The sequence below is a fragment of the Sinocyclocheilus grahami genome, unplaced genomic scaffold, assembly GCF_001515645.1.
Source record: "Sinocyclocheilus grahami isolate Dianchi unplaced genomic scaffold, SAMN03320097.WGS_v1.1 scaffold95.1, whole genome shotgun sequence".
NCBI classification, from domain to species: Eukaryota; Metazoa; Chordata; class Actinopteri; order Cypriniformes; family Cyprinidae; genus Sinocyclocheilus; species Sinocyclocheilus grahami.
This window is the reverse complement of record NW_015505274.1, coordinates 1,561,445-1,582,978: the sequence shown is the minus strand read 5'-3', so window position 1 is coordinate 1,582,978 and position 21,534 is coordinate 1,561,445. Positions and strand designations below refer to the sequence as shown.

General features: G+C 38.1%; 2 protein-coding genes across 5 annotated transcripts in view; both read left to right on the top strand.

Annotated features, from left to right (window-relative positions):
• Positions 1–1,632, top strand: part of abr (ABR activator of RhoGEF and GTPase) — a 204,014-nt gene extending 202,382 nt beyond the window's left edge. For all 4 annotated transcript variants that reach the window (XM_016275538.1, XM_016275539.1, XM_016275541.1 and 1 more), the window contains one exon: positions 256–1,632. In XM_016275538.1, coding sequence (XP_016131024.1) covers positions 256–345 — 90 coding nt within the window. In that variant the 3' untranslated portion in view covers positions 346–1,632. The remainder of the gene's footprint in view (positions 1–255) is intronic.
• Positions 1,633–4,663: 3,031 nt separating this feature from the next.
• The window catches only part of LOC107587732 (zinc finger SWIM domain-containing protein 7-like), a 39,442-nt gene continuing 22,571 nt past the window's right edge, over positions 4,664–21,534 (top strand). Inside the window, exons 1-4 of the mRNA XM_016275615.1 lie at positions 4,664–4,688; positions 5,128–5,217; positions 6,823–6,844; positions 9,765–9,867. Coding sequence (XP_016131101.1) covers positions 5,142–5,217; positions 6,823–6,844; positions 9,765–9,867 — 201 coding nt within the window. The 5' untranslated portion in view covers positions 4,664–4,688; positions 5,128–5,141. The remainder of the gene's footprint in view (positions 4,689–5,127; positions 5,218–6,822; positions 6,845–9,764; positions 9,868–21,534) is intronic.

Here is a 21,534-nt window from a genome sequence, read left to right as displayed (position 1 = left end):
TTATAAATAATCTGGCCTCTGGTTAGGACACGATGTTTTGCTCATTCCCTTTTCTTCAGTCAGAACCAATTCTGAACGTAGATATGGCTTGTTCCATGCTAAAGAGTAGCAGTTTCCAGATTGTTCATCAGACTAAACTCACAGTGGCATTCATGCAGGAGTTGCAGCACCATCTAGTGGTGTGGGTGAATAGCGCTGATAGTTTGACATATGATTGAGAATGTTAGTGTCATGAATCCTCCTCTCTCTTCACAGGTTCAGGTATTGCTGTACTACCTGCAGCATCCACCCATATCCTTCGCTGAGCTGAAGAAGAACACACTCTATTTCTCAACTGACGTCTAACTCCAACAACAGACTCCCTTCCTCTCAAACATGGTCTTTTTTGTGTACAAAGCCAACGGGGGGACAGAGAGAGACTGTGGCCATTCTCCCCTGCGTTTGTTGTCTCCAGTCGTGTTCATGTGTAATGGGAGCTTAAGCTTCGCTCCAGTGCGGAGAAGAACTGCAGCGAGAGGAGGACCATGTCGAGCGAGCCCGGGATTCAGCATCACCTTATACAAATGTTGCACTTATCACACAGGTGTCCTGCCAAACACAAACACACGTCAAACACATCATGCACCGTCCCGTCTGAAGGTTGTGTCTTGGGATGTTGGTTCGTCTGAGTTGCAGATGCATGCTGGGATGTCTGCATCCATTGTGGCATCTCCTCTGAAGCCCAGTTCAGTGATCCCGCAGCTGGAAGTGAACTCAGCATTTACATGTTTATAAATATTATTTGTTTGTTTTGTTTTGTTTCATAAGCTTTTGTGTATGTGATATGAAGACACTGAGCTGTGAGTGTGTGTGTTTATGTGAGAGAGAAAGAGCAAATCTCATGCTGCGAATGTTTCCTTCTGGGCAAAACATTGAAATCCCAGACCTTCCTTGTCCAAGTACATCCAGGCCAAAAATTGCCCTATTTATTATGAGTTAATTGTGCCTGTACAGTTCAGTACATTTTGAGACTCTATAGAGTGTTTCATTTGCAATTTTTGGTCTATTTGTTTTTGATTCATTTTAACTTCCTGTCAGTATAGACTTGATTATACAGTAGAAGAGAGAAACTAACAGTTAAGTCAGCCAGCTTTTGGGACCAGTGTAATGTAGTGAGATTATACTTGGAAAAATGCAAAATTATGTCTTGATTTGGAGAAAAATCATCTCCTGTCACCTTTGCAAGTTGAAGGGTCTGGTGATACTTCAGTTTATTCTGTAGAAAGATCTGTGTTATTGCCCTTTTTTTGCATGTTCAGCTTGTCAGATAAAAAGTTGGCAGGATAACACAAATGTTCAATTTCTTCTTTGTATTTTGATTTTATTTAATTATTATTATTATCACTCCGCTGCTGAAGACCACTGGCAGAGCAGAGGGAAAAATGTAACTTTTCTGCTATAAAGCCAGTGACATGTACTTCATAAGCACTGTTAGATTGCAGACTAGTTGATATTTTAATATAAAAGGAAATTAAAAACTGGTGTATTTTACTTCTGTTGGAAAGATATTGAGTATACTGTATTAACAAGGATAAATGTTGATGTGACCTTTTTTCCCCGTTTTTAGTAAAATAAATAAAAGTGTACATTGAGCACAGCAAGTTTTTGTTTTATTAAAAGGTCTACTTGAAGTCAAATATCTTAAATATGCTTATGTGGGGTGACTTGTTGGATAGTAAATCCACAGTAAACAATGCTTAGCTGTAAAAACGGATCAATATTGGACAGCATGACATATACTTATAAAAAGCATAAACAAAGCCAATAACACTGAATTAAAGTGCAGGTGTTGAATGGCCACATGCTACATTGCTTACACAACTTTAGCTCAAATGTATCAAAGTTTTTCAGCATGATTATGCCTCTGTGTGAGCTCCATATAGAAATGATTTACTGACTCATTATTTAGTTATACAAATATCAGTTTGGGGAGAGGTGTCCCATGTTTATTGTGATATAATCTGTGCATATGTATGATTTGGCCGTTTCATTACTTCTGTCAGGACCACTATCGTCAAAGATGATTGACAATTAGCATACAGTTTGGATTGGCGGTATGGTTCTGTTCTGGGCAAGAACTCCCTGCGCATCCATGCAGCCTAGCATGGATGAGAGCAGGGAGAGCAGCGATAACCCCCCAGGGTAAACAGAACAGAACTAACATAAATGTATTGCAGATATTGTTCAAGTTCAATCATGTTATGTACACATTTTAGAATTAGTCTGACTCAAGGAGAATCAGAAGGCTGAATCCCGACTGACAGAGGAGGAGCTGGGGATGGAGGAGGGTAATTAGCTACTGAGCAATGCGAAAACTTGTGATAATACTGAGGGACCTTATATATGAATGCTTAGATGGGTGTCATATTCCCATAGGTAGATGGGGATCAGCTGAAGGTCAGCTGATGTGAGCTTGACTAACGTGACCTGCCAGAACTAACGCTACGCTTGATTCCCCTTACAAAAATAAATATTCTTGAAATTAATTTTTTATTAAGTAAACTTCAGTAACATTCAAGCATATTTTCCAAGTATATACTGTACTAATGTCAATGTACAGTACAAGTAGCATACTTGTAAGTGTACTATTTCCATACTTGGGACATTTAAGGCCTTATAAGTAAGCAGTAATACTTTGTTATAAATACTGAACTGAATATGTAGCCAGTGTAGAGATGATAAAACCGGGGTGATATGATCATATTATCTTGCCCTAGTAAGAACTCTAGCAGCTGCATTTTGAACTGTAGCTTGTTTATTGAGGATGCAGGACAAGCACCTATAGTGCATTACAATAATCCAATCTAGAGGAATGCATGAACTTGCTTTTCAGCACCAGAAAAAGATATCATGTTCCGCGTCTTGGCAATGTTACTAAAGGCCAATTCACAACGCACTGACAGGCGCCGATGAACAGCATCAGACACATTCGTGACACTGCGTTATCCCTGTCTGTTGGTTGGCACTTGTTTTCACTGGTTGAACATGTTGGATCGGCATTTGTCGGTCTTGGAACATCTGAGAAGTGACATACTGTACTCTGTTGTCTATCAGTGCAGTGGCACTTGGTCTTAAGATGGAAGAAGGCTGTTTTTATAACATATGGAATATGGTTTTCAAAAGATAAAGTGAGCCAACTTGAAACTTCACTAATTCTACTCGCATTCTTTGAATAAACTGACATTCACTGATTATTACATGAATTAACATGTGTAATCAACATTTTTGATAACAGAAAAGGATCATCTTTTTTGATAAATCAAAGATGGCCCAGCCTGGAGTGTATGGTCTCAAAATGTTTGTTGGTGTATATATTCCAAATAACACATTACATGAACTCAAAAAAAAACAAAAAAAACTTGAACCTTAAAGTTAACAAAAGCAATAAAGAAAAGAAAAGAAAAACACATTTGGGAATCTAAATGTAAACTTAGCTTTTAATTTAGTTTTTGTTTCTGAATAAACTTAGTTTTGTGAGGGTTGTTTGCTTAGATTTTGTCAGGCTGTTTACTGGTAGGTTCTGGCAACTTATTTTTAATAGCACAAGTTGGCATGTACTAGTTGAAAAAGTTACAATGATAACAAGAGACAGACAGACAGACAGCAGCGCTCACGTGAACTCCGTCTGGCACGTGCTGCTCAGTAATTGACACGATCAACACAAACAGGAGCCGTGCCTGACCCTAGTGACCTTGTGACGACCTCGGTCAAGCACGGGCCAGGTGTTCAGTGCCCCAGACAGAACGCATTCCTGTCTGGGGTCTTTAGACGATTCTTCTAAAAATAGATCGGGGTGATGATGGGTGACACACACCTGACTCAAACCGGACATGATGCAGTCCTCCTCTATGACCGAGAAGCGCGAGAAGCTGTGGCGCGACTACATGGATCTCCGCAGGACTCTGTCGCAGCTGCTGGAGCATCGCGACGAAGGACGAGCCTCAGCTGAGGGTGGGACACCCGCAGAGGGTTTCATGAGAGCCGGCTCCACCAGCAGCGCCTCCAGCACCTCTGCCTCCTCCAGCCGCGACCTGCGCACCCCGCGAGACACCTGCGGATTCTGCCGACACAACGGAGAGACGGCGGTGGTTTAGGCGAGTCACAGACTGAAAGCCCGAGTATTTATAATACATTATAAGGGTATTCTTAAGGCATTTTAATGAATGCATAATGCATTATAAAAAAACTTTATAATATGTTGTATCATCTCATGAATATTCATAAGAACAGTTTTAATATATTATAATATTTACTTATTTGTGGTTATAGCTTTTAAGAGTATGATGATTTATAACACAATGAACACGTTGCATCCACTTTTACATTGGATTATATTTCTCATAGTTATAATGTATTATAAGTCTCATATCTTGCCATTTTTCTTATGCTACTTTACTTAAAGCGGTCAAAGACCACTTATAAGTAGTAATAATAATAATAATAAATTTCTCTCAAACAGCCATAAGATAACACTCCAAAGAGAAAGGAAAATTTGAAATCGCATCATATGACCCCTTTAAAAGAATGAATTGGCCATGCCGATTGCACTAAGCACCGTAGGTGGCGCTATAAACCAACAGTATGCTATACACCATTTAAACTACTGAAGAAGAAGAAGAGCGTACCGAGGTGCGGGAAACATAAACACGGTAAATGTTTGCATTTGTGTGTCGCTGCACGTTGAATATTTACATATTCAGCAGATATTCGGTCAGCTGATGCTTTTAGAAGCTGCTTTCGAATCGTCTCGAAGTTAGTCTAGGTGTTGATGTTATTGGTTGGTTTTCAGGTAGTTTACAAATCCTTGTATTAGACAAATGTCAAATATGAACACTTTCTCAACATTACAAAGCAACTGTTTGGCTAATTAGCTCGTTTTCTAGTAGTTGTCTTTAATGCAAATAGATAACATTGCCATGAACTCCACATTTACAGATGTGTAAAAGAAAGATACTAAAGATTTAACTAATATGTAACTAAATACCACATGATATAACTACAGATCCCCTTGATATGCTTTCAAAGTTTAAAATCACGTACGGTAACGTTAATTAATATGCAATTAACTCATGCTCGTGGTTATTTTAGTTTTCAGGTGCATTATGGGCTCATCTCTGCTTTCTCTTGCTGAGCAGCTTTTGAAAGACCTTCAGAGAACTTACTCGGAGACAAAGCAAAGTCTGAAACTCAGGCTCATGATGTCTAGTCTAGTGGATGAAGCCACTGAGTGATGGTTTTTTAAAATTTAAGTTAGAATCCATAATCATACCTAAATATTTAAAATTCAAATTTAAAATTTAATATATATATTCTGAAAGATGAAGCTCGCGATTATGGTAAGGGGCGTTACATTTCCGACGAGTGCTTGTGGTGTTCGGCCAATCACAATGCACTGGGTCAGCTGGCCAATCAGAGCAGACTGCGCTTGTCGGAAGGAGGGACTTTGTAGAAAACGAAGCGTTTGAGAGAGGCGGGGCATAGAGGACCTACAATAATGTACAGTATTTGAAAAATAATGTGTTTTTTGAACATTAAAGCATGTCAACATATTCTGTTACACCAAATGCACAAAATAATGATCTTTAAAAAAGCATCATATGACCCCTTTAACATTTGCAGCTGAAAAGCAGAAAAACTCTACTAGACATACTGTAGTCACACTGTACCTTGGGCTGCTGAGGTCCCTGATCACTAGTGAAAATGTATTTTTGAAATGTATATTTTCCTTCACAAATTATATTATTAGTGAAGGTTTTTGTAGTTTTAATATTAGAAATCTTTAGTTTGAATAACATGGTGTAATAATTGGTTGAATAATTTGGTCTGACACTGATATATGATTCTGAAAAGCATCGTGTGCTTCACTGGAAACGAGAACATTGGGCCTAAAACATATCATAACCTTTTGTTGTTTTAATTTTTGAAATGTATTTATTGGTAAAAAAAATTTCAGTGTGTTCTCAGACATTTGGACCCCACTGTGTCTCATACGGACGTTTGAACAACAGACATTTGATCAACAGTTCAAAAAAAAGAAGTGTTTAGGTCTGATAATAAAAGTGAACTAAAGTCTGAACATTTTGATTCTTTAGTCAAGAGAGAAGAAATAGCTGCAACTTCTATTACTGACACCGGATGGCACACTAATACCAGTTGCGTCTATTTGGTGGTAAACATTTTTTTTTTATTGGATTGGTAGTGTTTGCCTTTAGTGTATTGTTTAAAGTGTAGGGATTTATGTTCAGATTTTTCCTACAGCATCATGTTCTTCAGAGCATATTGCCGTATGAGATGATCAGTAAGCCTTGTGTTAAATAAGTGTTAAAATGTCACTGTGTTCGTTGAGGTTTTGTGAAATCCTTATGTGTGCAGACAAGACTTAAGGCAGAACATCTGGATAAGAGTAATGACATTATTCTGCTGGAATTTTGATGTCAAGCAATGCCAGAAAGAAACATCAAGGGAGTAATGATGGCTGTAGTGTTTTTGAGATTGAGATGTCTTTTCAATTTCTACTTTCTCTGGGCCTTTCTCCAGAGAACCATGGTGACCAAAATAAACAGCCAAACTAGGCTGTTTTGCATTACTGATAATTGGTTATATTATTTTTAACATGTACTTAATTATTAAGCAGTTATTGTTTCTAGATCATATGTTTCATGTACTCATATATGTGGCTTTTCTGCATTAACAACAACAAAATGCTTTGTGCTTTTCAATTTTTTCACTTTTATAAAACCGTAATAACTAATATCTCTTGTTTTTCTTTTATCTTTCATATAGTACCAGATGACCGACTAATAGCGTAAGTATTTTTCCCCCATCTTCTTCTTCTAGTTACATTTAACATACTGTGAGATGTGGCCATGAACTACAGACTGTAGTTTTACTGCATATTATGGATGCTTTTGACCTGAAGTTGAGGAGGGTCAATTATTACTGATGTATGTTATTGACACTGAACACTGTACAGAAACCAGACCTTGCCTCTTAGTTGCTGGATATACTCAGCACAGGCTTTATCAAGCACAGGGGGTTCGGTGCCTTGCTCAAGGCAGTGGTATTGAAGGTGGGAGAGAGCGCTGTACATTCACTCCCCCCACCTACAATCCCTGCCGGTAAGAGACTCGAACCCGCAACCTTTGGGTTACGAGTCCGACTCTTTAACCAATAGGCCACAACTTCCCCACAAAAGGCAATGCATTATAAATATACTTTATTTTAATGAAAATTATAATAATAAGAACTCAGATAAACCGTATATTGCCATAGTCGTGTGTTTATTAGTCACGTTGAATCAATGAAAGCAGCTGAATCTTCTGTTTATTCAGCTGCAGCGATTCATGGGTTTCTTCTGCGAGGCGTATTTGGAGTTTCAGCGCGAGAGCACCCTCTGGCCTTTGGATGGAGATTTACTGCTGATCACAGAACCGTGCTTCACTGAAAGATATGCATGACAATCGCAGCTTCTGTCGAATCGCGATCTCGATTCCATTTCGATTTATCGTGCAGCCCGACACACATGTATGTCTTTACCCAGCGTTCTCTTTCTAGACTTCATTGTCTGAATAAATCATGACTTTAAAAGCGTCCTCAAACCCACAATGACAGTCATCAGGCTGCCATTGAGGGAAGCACTAAGCCACAGTAATTACTCTTCTGTGGGAATCACATTCCTCCATAAATGGCTGTTCACATCACAGGTCAGCACTTTTTGCTTTATTGGGCATTGGCAATTGATTGTGGTTTCAGTGTCATCACATCATGTGTTCGCTGCTTCTCTACGAGACATTATTTGAATGTGGCTGGATGACATTCAGATGATGGAGTATTGGAGTTTCATACTTCCATTGTAAAATAAATTGCTATAGGCTTGATTTCAAGACCAGATTGGCTCACAAGTGACATTGTTTTTGAGTTTTATTTAAGACCGGAAACCACACTTGCTTTGGGTTAAATGTGAGAGCTGAGGTTTGTTGCCCCCCATCTTCCTGCGTACATTTCACTTATCTCACCTAGCATGGTTTCCTGTACAGTTAAAGGAAATAGTTCACCCAAAATGAAAGTTTGCTGAAAGTGTACTCCCTCTCACGCCATCGAAGATGCATGAGATTGTTTCTTCATCTGAACAGATTTGGAGAAATTTAGCATCAGGCTACATCACTCACTCGTCAATGGATCCTCTGCAGTGAATGGGTGCCGTCAGAATCAGAAATCAAACAGATGATAAATTAAACTGCCAGTAATCCACACTATATTCACAAGCCACAAGTAATCCACACGACTCCAGTCCATTTAACATCTTGTAATGTGAAAAGCTGCATGTTTGTAATAAATCCATCAAGATGTTTTTAAAGTGCCCCTATTATGCCATTTTTAAGGTTGCTCATATTGTTTTATCAGTCTCCTAAAACAGGTTTACATTTTCAACAAGGTCAAAAACATGTTAGTTTTCTCAAAAAATTTATTTAATTTGACCATTTCTAAATGATTCGTAAACGACTCGTGCGAAGCAGTTCAAAGAATCAGTCTCTCTAAACCCCTCCTTTCCGTGAGCCCTCACTGCTGTGATTGGTCAGATGGCGCAGTCCTTTGTGATTGGTCCACAGCCGTAGAGAGATTGGCTCTGGATTGGTCTACAGCGTACAGCTCGTGTCGGAAACGAAACGCCCATTGCCATGATGGTACGACAGCCCTGGAGACTTGTCAATACATAGAAAAGATGGTATCGTTTGTACCTTACAAATTTGAGCCGGAGTCTGATGATGAATCGGTTGTACTGGCTGATCGACAAGAGACTGATTCGCAAGCACGACTGGAGCAGGACGTTTCTCAGTGGTAAGTGTCAAGTGCTAACAAGTTTGTGGTAGTTATAAGAAATTTACTCTCACAGCGTCTTCTCGACATGATGATAACCACAAGGAAATTTTACTGTTTGTGGGCGGGCAAGTTGAAGTTGGTGACGTAGAACGTGGGCAGACATTATGCAAATGTGTTACTTTGTGACGTAGAGCCGTAACAGAATAAGATTTGAATTCCTGATGACTTGTTTAGGCTATTGCAAGCCGACTTTTTTATTTTTTATTTTTTTTATTTTTTTGATAGACAATAACTTTATTTATCGTGCACTGTCGACTTCACAACTTTGCAAATAGTTTATGTTCACATACAGCTATATGACACACTGCATGAAAGGTAATATTCGAAAAAAGGCATAATAGGGGCACTTTACTTCAAACAAGTCCTCTGTGTAATATTGCTTTCTACAGTGAAAAAGGAGAGAAATATGCAGAGAGCAATCACTGTTTACAAGCAAAAAGAGTTCTAAAAAAATATGTTGGTGGATTTTGATGCAAGGGGACAGCAGGGGATGGACTTTTACACTGGTGGAAGCGATGTTATGGATTATGGACTAGTATTTTGGCCAAAAGTGACAGTTTATACTGTAGTTGCAACCCCTTAATGATGGAGTTGTTTCTTATTCACAAGATGTTAATTGATTGACTGAAGACAAATGGATTACTTGGATTATTGTGATGTTTTTATCAGCTGTTTGGACTCTCATTCTGACGGCACCCATTCACTGAAGAGGATCCATTGGTGAGCAAATGATGTAATGCTAAATTTCTCCAAATCTTGGATGACCTGAGGGTTAGTACATTTTTAGCAAATTTTCATTTTTGGGTGAAACATTCCTCTAAGTCTCAGTTTATTTGCTCTTACAGATTGCGATTTGTGTTCGGCCCATGTGCTCTTCAGGCATTGGACCTGGTGGACCAGCGCTCTGTTACATGTGTGTCATCACCTAGCGGTCGAGATGCATTTCAGGTATGAGTGAATAAATGTCTCAAGTTAATTTGTTTCTACACAGCTGCTGAACAAAACTTCTTGTAATCATGTTTGGCTGCTATTAATGATGCATATACATTTCTGCAGCCAAAAATATTTTCAAATTCTTGGTTTTGGCCGGAATAGTTTGGGAAGGCTGAAATCATTGACCAAAACACATTTTGACTGTCAGCATTTCACTAAACACACAACATAGATAAGCTACAACAGGTGAACATGTCAGCAGTGAGGGCCAAAAAAAGATGCTTGTATAAAAATGTGTAAAATTGGTTTGGCTGTAATATGGAGATTTGGATCATTGCCACAGAACTGTTTTATGGCCTGTGAACATAGCTTTGTGTTTTCATTATTTTCACTATTTCACACATTATGGTACATCAGTGATGCAATATAGTCATATAATTATTCACCAGACTGCATGTGCTTATCCTGTTAAATGCTTCTCCTAATTATTCACAACAGCACTTTTTGCCTTCCAATGACAGACGCTTCAAAATGTGATAAATGTACAATAGTTGAGAGATGCTTGCATAGATTGCAAGTGAGTGTTTGTTTCAAGAATCCTCTTGTTTTAAGAATATTTTACTTACCCCTCTGGCAGATACTTTGACTTGTTTTAAGCAAAATGCGCTTAATTTAGTTTTTTTCCCCTGGAAACAAGACTAAATATCTTAAGTCATTTGGCTTACTAGTAAAAGTATCTTGATTTAAGACTAAAAACAAGACTAAAAGCTTATATTTTGACTAAAAACAAGACAAAAATACTAAGTAAGATAAGCCATTTTTTGCAGTGTCTATAGTCTTGTATCAAGTGAGACTGGACAAAACTTTTGCTTGCAAAACATTAACTTTAATTAGTATCCTCTATTCCCAAACAATTAAACATTGTAATTAACAATAGCTCATTGTATGCCTAAAACCGCCAGCAGGTAAAATTTACCCATGCACATGACTACTGTTTTGATAGGGCTAAAAAATGCGTTATGTCACTGTATTATGCCACTGTCTTCACAAAGTAATGTCTAGAGTCATGAAATGATTATTTTCAGTCATCAACTCTTTTTGTCCTGTTGTTTTGTGTTCACCGCTATTTTAAGCAGGCCACACTAATTCTCTTAACAGTGAATATAGGCTAAACCCACCTGCAATGACAATGGAAATTAGATGGAAATACATATTTGGGTTGTGTAATATTATAATAAAATGTCATGACTCGAATAAATAGTGCAGAGAACAATAAACGATAAAAATTGCAAAACAAAAAATAATAATGAATCCAAAGTTTATTTTAGTCTACTCATAAATGTTCAAACTTTGGATCAATTATTGATTTTTGTTAATTTATTGTTTGCTACTGTTGCTATTTATTCTAGTCTGACCATTTCATAATAGACCAATCTATTATGTAATGAATAAAACAATTTTTATGATTACCCCAAGATTATTGGTGTTCTCTTATTCAAATTATCAATTATATAACTAAACTAATTAATAATCAATTAGGTGAAACTGTCAATGCATCATACATCCAATGCAGTGCGGTGAATTATTGCTCGTATTTTGTCTATTGAAAATAAAACAACAGGACAAAAACATAGTTAATGACTAAAATAATAATTTCATGACTCTAGACATTACTTTGTGAAGACAGTGGCATAATACAGTGACAATGCGTTTTTTTTTTTAGCAATATCAAAACAGTAGCTAGTCATGTGCATGGGTAAATTTGACCCACTGATGATTTTAGGTATACAACGACCTTTGGCGGTTAAAGTGTTTTATCTAAACAATTTTTCACAACGGGTGATTGTAAATAACACAATTTTAGTAAAAGTCAATGACTGAGAAACTTGGATATTTTATTGAAAATCATGTTACGTACATTTGAAAAACTGCCATGGGTTTTATCCTGTGGTGGTTCTAGTGTTAAAAGGAGAGTTGATGTGACACAGAGGTAAACATGCCTCTGTCCCAACTTTTTAGAGTGTGTTGCAGCCATCAAAATCAAAATTTGTTTATATTTACAAAATAAAATTAAGTTGGCTTTAGTGAATTAAATAAAGCCTAAAGAGAATATTTGACATTTCACAAAACGTCCCAACTTTTCAGGAATTGGAGTTGTATAATGATTAATGAAGGGTGAGCTTACAACCGATACATAATATTTGATCATTTTGTTGCATGTAATGGTGGTTTGCTGTGCGAATTTGTGGGAAACTTGGATGCTGTTAACTCGGTAAGAGAGAAATAAAACTGACTGGATCAGAAGCTGTTGTTGTGGTGTCTGTCTCGCCTCTTCCCTCTCCACCCCTCAGTTTACCTCGGCCACTTTTGGAGCTTTTTTCAATACTGTGGTGAGAACAAACCGGTGCTAAAATAGGGAGTTTAATGGCCCTTTAAAGAGGTCAAATATAATGCGTTAGTCAGAGTGACCTAAATCCCCTCAGTTTATGTCCAGTCAATCCTTGAAAATGTCCACACCACGGTCAACAGTCAGACATCCCAACACCACCCACAGTGAACTCATCATGTCCTCTCAGTCCCAGAGTGTCTAGAATGGTCAGCCAGTGCCCAGTAGGCCATATGTGGGTGAAATTGCCTTGGTTTCCACATAATTCCTCCTGGACTGACCGTAGATCTCAGCATATGTCTCTTACACTGGGTTATGTTTCCGTAAAACGCCTACTACGAGACAGCACAGAAGAAAAGCAAATAAAGAGCAAACATTAACAGAACACAAAGTGTAGTAATAAAAGTTAACAGCCCTTTTTATGACCTGCTGTGGTTCCTGCTTTAGATAGTCATTGATGTCTGTGTGCAATTATCATCTCTATTTGTCATCTGTAATTCTAGACTCAATTGACTTAATATTGTTCCTGTAATAGCATTTTTAGGTATTTTCCAGGAATCTTTTCTGTTTTTGTTCCATAATGTGACGGCACTGAACATGACTCAAAAATAGTTTTTTCAGTTCAAATTCTCATTGAGTCTGAGATCTGCAGAGCTTACTGTGTATCCAACACATGTAGTTTTTCTTTTCTTTTTTTACTGCTAGACCTTTACATAAATAAGTCCTTCTTTATTCTAGTTTCCAAAAGGAAAGTCATTATTTAGAAGTCTTTTATGTTTTGTACTTTCCATATTTGTAATGCACTGAATTGAATTGTGTTACCTGAACACCATAAACAAAGTTTATGTTTTTATTTAGCGGAAAATTAAAAATTACAAAACTGATTTGGATGATGATTTTGGTCTTTCGAAAGTATTTTCTTTTTTTTTTTCACCAAGTTGCCAAATTTTCGGTGCTTCTCTATATGTCAAATTCTAAATTCTAAGCAAAAGGTATTATTATATAATAATCAGACTAAAATATGATTCAAAATCCTCTTTAAAAAATGCTGTGGTGTGACTTCAGTCACTGAGTCTCATGTGGCATGAGAAAACTGAGATTAAAAGATTGCTGAGTGACTATGAGGTAAAATACAGGAACAAAGAAATGTGAGAGTGTTATCAGCATCAAGTTCCTTAATATGCAATCTAACATTACGTTTTAGCATTAGTGTGAAGATGTGGCACAGTTGTTTTTAGGGTGATTAGAATATTTCCTGCATGTTGGAATGATCTGAGTGATTTTATGTAGAGCAGTTTGTACACAAAGAAAACAAAACAAGTGAAATTATGTTGTGGATAAATGTAGCTGCTGAAGTGCTGTGCAGAGATCAGTGCTTCTGCGGTCTGCGTACCCTAAGGTGCTAAACTGTTCCGATCACGTTCCCAACTCTAAATTGGATTTTTTTTTTTATAGCATCTTTAGTTCTGGAGCTCATTCATACTGAATGCAAAGGTGAATGTGAATTTTTGTTGTGCAATTTAGATGTAGATTTAATATTTGATGAAAACACTTCACAGTGTTTAGTCTTCTAGTCAAGAGGAACAGTACAAACGCAGGGATATTCAGGCCCACAGGAATCTGTGCCCACAGAACACAGGTTCTACGCATCTTCCATAAACATTTTAGTCTAACCTGTTTATGTTTTCAGCGTGCTTCAGAGTGTGGTACAACCAGATCTGTTTTCCATGGTTAAAGTTTCCTCTGAAATAAGCACAGAAAATGTGGAAAGAAGTCCACAGATTCCTTTTGGGCCCTGGGGTTGTGTGTTGGCGAGTAAGTTTGTGTACGTGTCTGCAGACCATATGCAGAAATGCAGCGGCATTGCTGTAACACGTTCTCTGGTGGGTCACCCTGCAGTTGTAGGACACATTTCCGGTTGATCCAGTAGCCAATATCCTGTCAATCAGCCCCTCTCTGGGGAAAGAGGCTTCATTAATATGTAATTGTGATTGTCATACTGTATTAAGATCAGCTGTGCTTAATATCGTCCTACCCTGGGGCTGCTGCCCAGCTGCCATAGTGGTCTCGCTGACCTTCACTTACCATCTTTATTGAGTCCTGACCTACAGTAGCGTGGGTGGAGTCAAGAAATAAAGTGGAGATAGATATTTGCCTGACAGCATGAGGTAGTTTCATAGTTGATATAAATCTCAAACACTTTCTCTGGCTGAAATACGCTTCGAAAATAGAGCTCTTTGAGTGACCTGTGGAAGGGCTCCAGACTAACATTTGAGAGCAGTGGCACCAGCTAGAGGCCTGCAAGCCTGTCGGGTCCTGGACTCGGGCTCATTTGGCTTCTCTCCTTTTATTGTGCCCATATACACTCAGAGCACACACAGGCTACTGTATGAAATATTGTTATATTGATTATATTATAAATATTATACATTGCCTATATGCAATACGCATGCATTAGCATACAGGTTACAGCTGACCATGCAGAGCATCAGGGAGAAGTTGGAGCGTGGGGAGTTACTAAAAGTTCCCAATGCTTCGGGAAAAGCTGCATTTTGGAAGAGTTTTGGTTTGATTACCACGGCAAACAGTGAGTCAATTGGTCATGTGCAATGCAGAATCTGCAAACATATTCTTGCACATGACAGCAAAAAACGCATGCAATAGGCTAAAGTGTGCTGCAAAAGTAATTACCATGAATGTGTCGGGGGAAATAGTAAGGAGATATTTTAATTATTTATTAATAAATTAGTGTTTTCTGAGTCCGTGTCGCAAAGTTGAAGATGATGATCCTGACTCGCCATCTCCTCATTGGACGCGCCTTTAGAGAGAAATGCATTTTTACGGATTTTTATAAAATCCGTAAAAAGAGTTTTTGATTTGAAATATTTAGCTTTAAAGTAGTAATTTAAAGCTTTCTATAGATATATTTAGCAAGTCTGTGAGGCAAGTAGGCTATTCGCTGAGTTTCGGTTCATCATTATGAAACGCTCCTGCCCGAAATTGCAGAAAGCGCATCCTGTATGTAGGCTATCCTTTATTTTATAAAAGCACAACGTTTTGTTGATATTGTGAGTGCACACAAATAAAAGTAGACCCTTTACAGTTCCGAGTGATGTATTAGTCTTACGAAAGAGCATCAGGGAGAAGTTGGAGCGTGGGGAGTTACTAAAAGTTCCCAATGCTTCGGGAAAAGCTGCATTTTGGAAGAGTTTTGGTTTGATTACCACGGCAAACAGTGAGTCAATTGGTCATGTGCAATGCAGAATCTGCAAACATATTCTTGCACATGACAGCAAAAAACGCATGCAATAGGCTAAAGTGTGCTGCAAAAGTAATTACCATGAATGTGTCGGGGGAAATAGTAAGGAGATATTTTAATTATTTATTAATAAATTAGTGTTTTCTGAGTCCGTGTCGCAAAGTTGAAGATGATGATCCTGACTCGCCATCTCCTCATTGGACGCGCCTTTAGAGAGAAATGCATTTTTACGGATTTTTATAAAATCCGTAAAAAGAGTTTTTGATTTGAAATATTTAGTTTTAAAGTAGTAATTTAAAGCTTTCTATAGATATATTTAGCAAGTCTGTGAGGCAAGTAGGCTATTCGCTGAGTTTCGGTTCATCATTATGAAACGCTCCTGCCCGAAATTGCAGAAAGCGCATCCTGTATGTAGGCTATCCTTTATTTTATAAAAGCACAATGTTTTGTTGATATTGTGAGTGCACACAAATAAAAGTAGACCCTTTACAGTTCCGAGTGATGTATTAGTCTTACGAATAGATGTGTCTAATAGCGCACATTTATATTGGTTAAACATTTAAACTAACATTGTGATATGCTTGAACTGTTTTATAAATATAGATTTTATTTTAGGCAAGTCGTGATGATTTGAGAAGGCTAAACTGATCAACCATATGATCATCAACTCACTGTCTGCCGCTGGCCGCTTGGTCATTACTTAAAAAAACAAAAACTTACATTTAACGAACAAAAAAATGCTCCAAATGTTTTCTAAATTAACTTAATAAAAAAACTAAACTAAATATAATCACTTTGACATTACATACAAAACTGAACTATTTTAATAGCTGTAGTATAAGCTGTTTTGGGAGAAGGGGGGAAAAAGACGGGCTCGGGTCGGACTCGGGCCAAGAATTCTGATGAGCTGTCGGAAACGGCCGGGCTAGGGCCTGAGCGTCTAGGGCCAGGGCCGGGCTAGGGCCTATATTTGAGGCCCGTGCAGGGCTCTAGCACCAGTGCCACTAAGTTCTACAGATGGTGGCGCCAGGAGCAGATTTGGTAGCGCTGGGGGTGGTGTGCGGGGGTATTAAAATATAGATAATTTAATCATAAAATTACTATTATTTTGCATTAATAAATGCAGTTACTAAAAATATTACATGTTTATTTTTCTTTTGTTTGTTGTTTATACAGATTTGACAGTAAAGCACTAGGCTTGAGTTAAGATGCATACAAAACTTACTTTTATTAACAACAGTAACAGGTGCAAAATCTAAATTTTATATAGAAAAATGATATATTCCACTCTTATTAAATGTACCATTATTCTTCTAGTATATGGAACTGACCAACTTCAGTGATTGTGTGATTTAGTAGCAAGTTGAAGAAAAGTTTGTTTTTCAAGGCACTTTGTGACTTTTCTTACTTCACAAAAAAGTGTAAAATTCTGACAATCTGATTTCTTGATGATTTTATATTTTATAATAGTGATTTTATCATTTCAAAATATAGAGAAAAAGTAGAAATGAATGACTAATAAGCCAATAAGTGCTCCTCTGCTGCAGTCTACTGGTTATAATTGTGATTTGATGTATTTTTTATTTTTATTTTACATAAGTGTTTGTTTACCACAAAGTATATTTTGGTCATCCCATTAAAAAAATAACTTAACTAAAGTAAATAACATTCAAACGGTATCATTTTAGAGCTTTAACGTGCTGGAAATAGTTGTGTGAAATGCTTGAAAGTCATTGAAAAGTGCTTGAATTTCTCTCTCAAAAGGTTGTACAAACCCTGAAATGAATGATGTAATGCATTCGACTATTTCTACCACAACACCATGGTTACAGTTAGCATTACCACTTCTGGTTTCCTGAAGTATATGTCAGCACTGTTTATAACAGAGAATTCTGTGCAGAATTTGAATGACTCTCACTTATCATTGTGCGTGCGGCGAATTAAAACGCTTCTCACTGGATCTCGCAGCACTGTTGCATCTGTGCAGTAACAGTGTCGCGAAATCAAGTTTGGATCCCGAGTAAAGCTGCTCTGAGCTCGGGCAAGTTTGTTTGCGTCGCGGTCCGAACTAATAAACGGACCGCGCTGATAAACGGTCCGTGCTGCACAGCTGAAACGTAGCGTGGTATATTTTCGCTTTCGTTTGCCGTTTAATGTTTCTCAAATGCAACAGAAATGGCAGCACTTATGAGTTGGACAACGCGGTGGTCACGCCAGTGCTCACAAAAATTAGTTGCACCGACTGAAAAAAATGGTAGCAGTCTGGAGCCCTGGCTAGTGGCATGTTTGGAAAAACATTCTATACTCTATGCAGGGCAGGACTTACGGGGCCGGGGGCCCTTGGGCTTGAGGTTATGTTTGGGCCCCATACCTATACTACAAATGCCCTCAACTAGAACATTATTATGGAGTAACACAAAATACACAAAATTTAAATATGCTTTCAGGTTCATATACTGTATACAATTGTAAGGAATTTAACTCATTTAAATTTTATAAGGGAATTAATCATTCGTTTTATTTCTAGCTCAGGTTTTGAGAGGAATCGAATCTGAAAATTCGAGGTCAACCTGATTAAAACTGATTTCAAATTTGATAGTTTACACTTTATCAGCTACTCGTCCAGGGAGACGTTAATGTCAGTGTGTATTAACAATTTGACTATATGTATTTTCCCTGGCCACGGGTTAATACGTTCTTTGATAAGTTATACGCTATGAGCTAGGTAACATGATCTTGGCAAGGTTCAACTTTAAAATTACAACACAAGACAATGATTCTTTATAAATTAAACAAGACTTTGTCTATTCTAGATTACATTAAACGAAGCTAAAACACACATACACACACACATACACACAAAGATTCAAGGAAATGAGTTAACGGAGTTGCATGAAGTTTTCAAAGTTCTAACACTCATTTGGTACGAGTGCTTTAAATTCAACCCTGGGACAATCACAAAGCAGAGATTTTCTTATCTTTACTGCTTAACTCAATTCACCAGTTCAGCACCTATTTCAGCAGATGGAAGACCTTTCTTGTACTTGTGTTTTTGGATGACAGCTGAAAAGCGGAGGGTTTCCTCGTTGCCTGAGGTAGTCCCGGCTTTTGATTGGTTGCTGGTTGGGCGTCTGGCTGACGTGGTTTCTGGGAAATCTCTTCGGAGATTGGTTGGTTTCTTGATGACGCAGAGGCTTGAAAGTCGGTTGCCTTGGGCACGGAAAGTGATGTTTGGAGTTCTTCTGAGAGTTCCTTAGCTTGGCTTTAGACTTTGAAGTTCGGCAGTCGTGGAGTTTCAACTGAAGTGTTTGAGTTTTGGAGTCTCGCTCGTGATGTTACGGCATGGGAGCGCTTCATCGCATGGTCACCAAGGCAAAAAGCCACAGTTCTAGAGAGAGTGGGCCCTGGGGTTGTGTGTTGGCGAGTAAGTTTGTGTACGTGTCTGCAGACCATATGCAGAAATGCAGCGGCATTGCTGTAACACGTTCTCTGGTGGGTCACCCTGCAGTTGTAGGACACATTTCCGGTTGATCCAGTAGCCAATATCCTGTCAGTCAGCCCCTCTCTGGGGAAAGAGGCTTCATTAATATGTAATTGTGATTGTCATACTGTATTAAGATCAGCTGTGCTTAATATCGTCCTACCCTGGGGCTGCTGTCCAGTTGCCATAGTGGTCTCGCTGACCTTCACTTACCATCTTTATTGAGTCCTGACCTACAGTAGCGTGGGTGGAGTCAAGAAATAACGTGGAGATAGATATTTGCCTGACAGCATGAGGTAGTTTCATAGTTGATATAAATCTCAAACACTTTCTCTGGCTGAAATACGCTTCGAAAATAGAGCTCTTTGAGTGACCTGTGGAAGGGCTCCAGACTAACATTTGAGAGCAGTGGCACCAGCTAGAGGCCTGCAAGCCTGTCGGGTCCTGGACTCGGGCTCATTTGGCTTCTCTCCTTTTATTGTGCCCATATACACTCAGAGCACACACAGGCTACTGTATGAAATATTGTTATATTGATTATATTATAAATATTATACATTGCCTATATGCAATACGCATGCATTAGCATACAGGTTACAGCTGACCATGCAGAGCATCAGGGAGAAGTTGGAGCGTGGGGAGTTACTAAAAGTTCCCAATGCTTCGGGAAAAGCTGCATTTTGGAAGAGTTTTGGTTTGATTACCACGGCAAACAGTGAGTCAATTGGTCATGTGCAATGCAGAATCTGCAAACATATTCTTGCACATGACAGCAAAAAACGCATGCAATAGGCTAAAGTGTGCTGCAAAAGTAATTACCATGAATGTGTCGGGGGAAATAGTAAGGAGATATTTTAATTATTTATTAATAAATTAGTGTTTTCTGAGTCCGTGTCGCAAAGTTGAAGATGATGATCCTGACTCGCCATCTCCTCATTGGACGCGCCTTTAGAGAGAAATGCATTTTTACGGATTTTTATAAAATCCGTAAAAAGAGTTTTTGATTTGAAATATTTAGCTTTAAAGTAGTAATTTAAAGCTTTCTATAGATATATTTAGCAAGTCTGTGAGGCAAGTAGGCTATTCGCTGAGTTTCGGTTCATCATTATGAAACGCTCCTGCCCGAAATTGCAGAAAGCGCATCCTGTATGTAGGCTATCCTTTATTTTATAAAAGCACAACGTTTTGTTGATATTGTGAGTGCACACAAATAAAAGTAGACCCTTTACAGTTCCGAGTGATGTATTACTCTTACGAATAGATGTGTCTAATAGCGCACATTTATATTGGTTAAACATTTAAACTAACATTGTGCTATGCTTGAACTGTTTTATAAATATAGATTTTATTTTAGGCAAGTCGTGATGATTTGTACTTAGGACCATGTGATATTTCAGATTTTCTTTTTTAATAAATCTGCATAAATGTCAACAATTCTGTGTTTTTCTGTCAATATGGGGTGCTGTGTGTACATTAATGAGGAAAAAAAATTAACTTAAATGATTTTAGCAAATGGCTGCAATATAACAAAGAGTGAAAAATTTAAGGGGGTCTGAATACTTTCCGTACCCACTGTATATATATATACGGCATAACACATACAGTGGATACATTTTCACTACTTATGAGTTTTAAATTATTGTCTTTTAAAATCGTCATGCAAGGTTCTGTTTCTTTTGTTGTAAGAGAAGTTTGTAAGGGTTTCAGACAGGGCAGGAAGCAGATGGTCAAACGTCATGTGATAGTAATGCATCGATCCCGTGTTGCAGGCCTGAGGGCGTCAGTTAATTTACTTCCTGTGCCTACACTGGTTCCATACATTAGCAATCACGAGGTATCTATATGTCGTGAACGAACTTTTCAGTCCTGATACAAAAGATCTCTGTGTTATCTCCTGATTGGATTAGTTCGTCATCTCATGATGAGTTGTTTCAGTGGCATATCAGTGTCCGTTCATGATAGAAATCCCTACACAATTAATAGGCAACATGTCTTGCCTAGTCAAAGTTTAGATGTAATGTTAAAGAAGTGAGGCGTGAACGTGAGAATTTATCATTATCTTTGTAAATGTAAGCTCTTTTGGGCTAAAGGCTTAATGGAACCGTTTAAAGTAGCCATGCGATCACAAATTAATCGGCTATTCGGCGCAGCGCAGACGTGATTTAATACGTGTGTCCTTTTTCTATGTGAAAAAAATAATAAATTCCAGTTTATGCTGTTTGATTATGGCTTCAAATGTCGTAGTTGGAAGCTGGAAGCTGTTAGCCCCGGCTGGCCCGTGTGCGCAGTTGAAATGCGGCTAATAATTTCTGACTGGCACATAACTGAACAAATGTAAATGGGTTAAGGCTGCAGCCCATTCAAGCCCAATGGTAAGTCCGGCAATGACTCTATGCTATTTTTGTAGTTCTGTTTGGCGACTCTAGTACAGTAGGACAGAAATGACACAGCTTTAAAAACCACCACAAAGTACATGAGAGCATGAATTGATAACAAAAGGAGAAACATAACTATTATATTAACTAAAATATAATTTTTCTCCTTTTGCCGATCTGC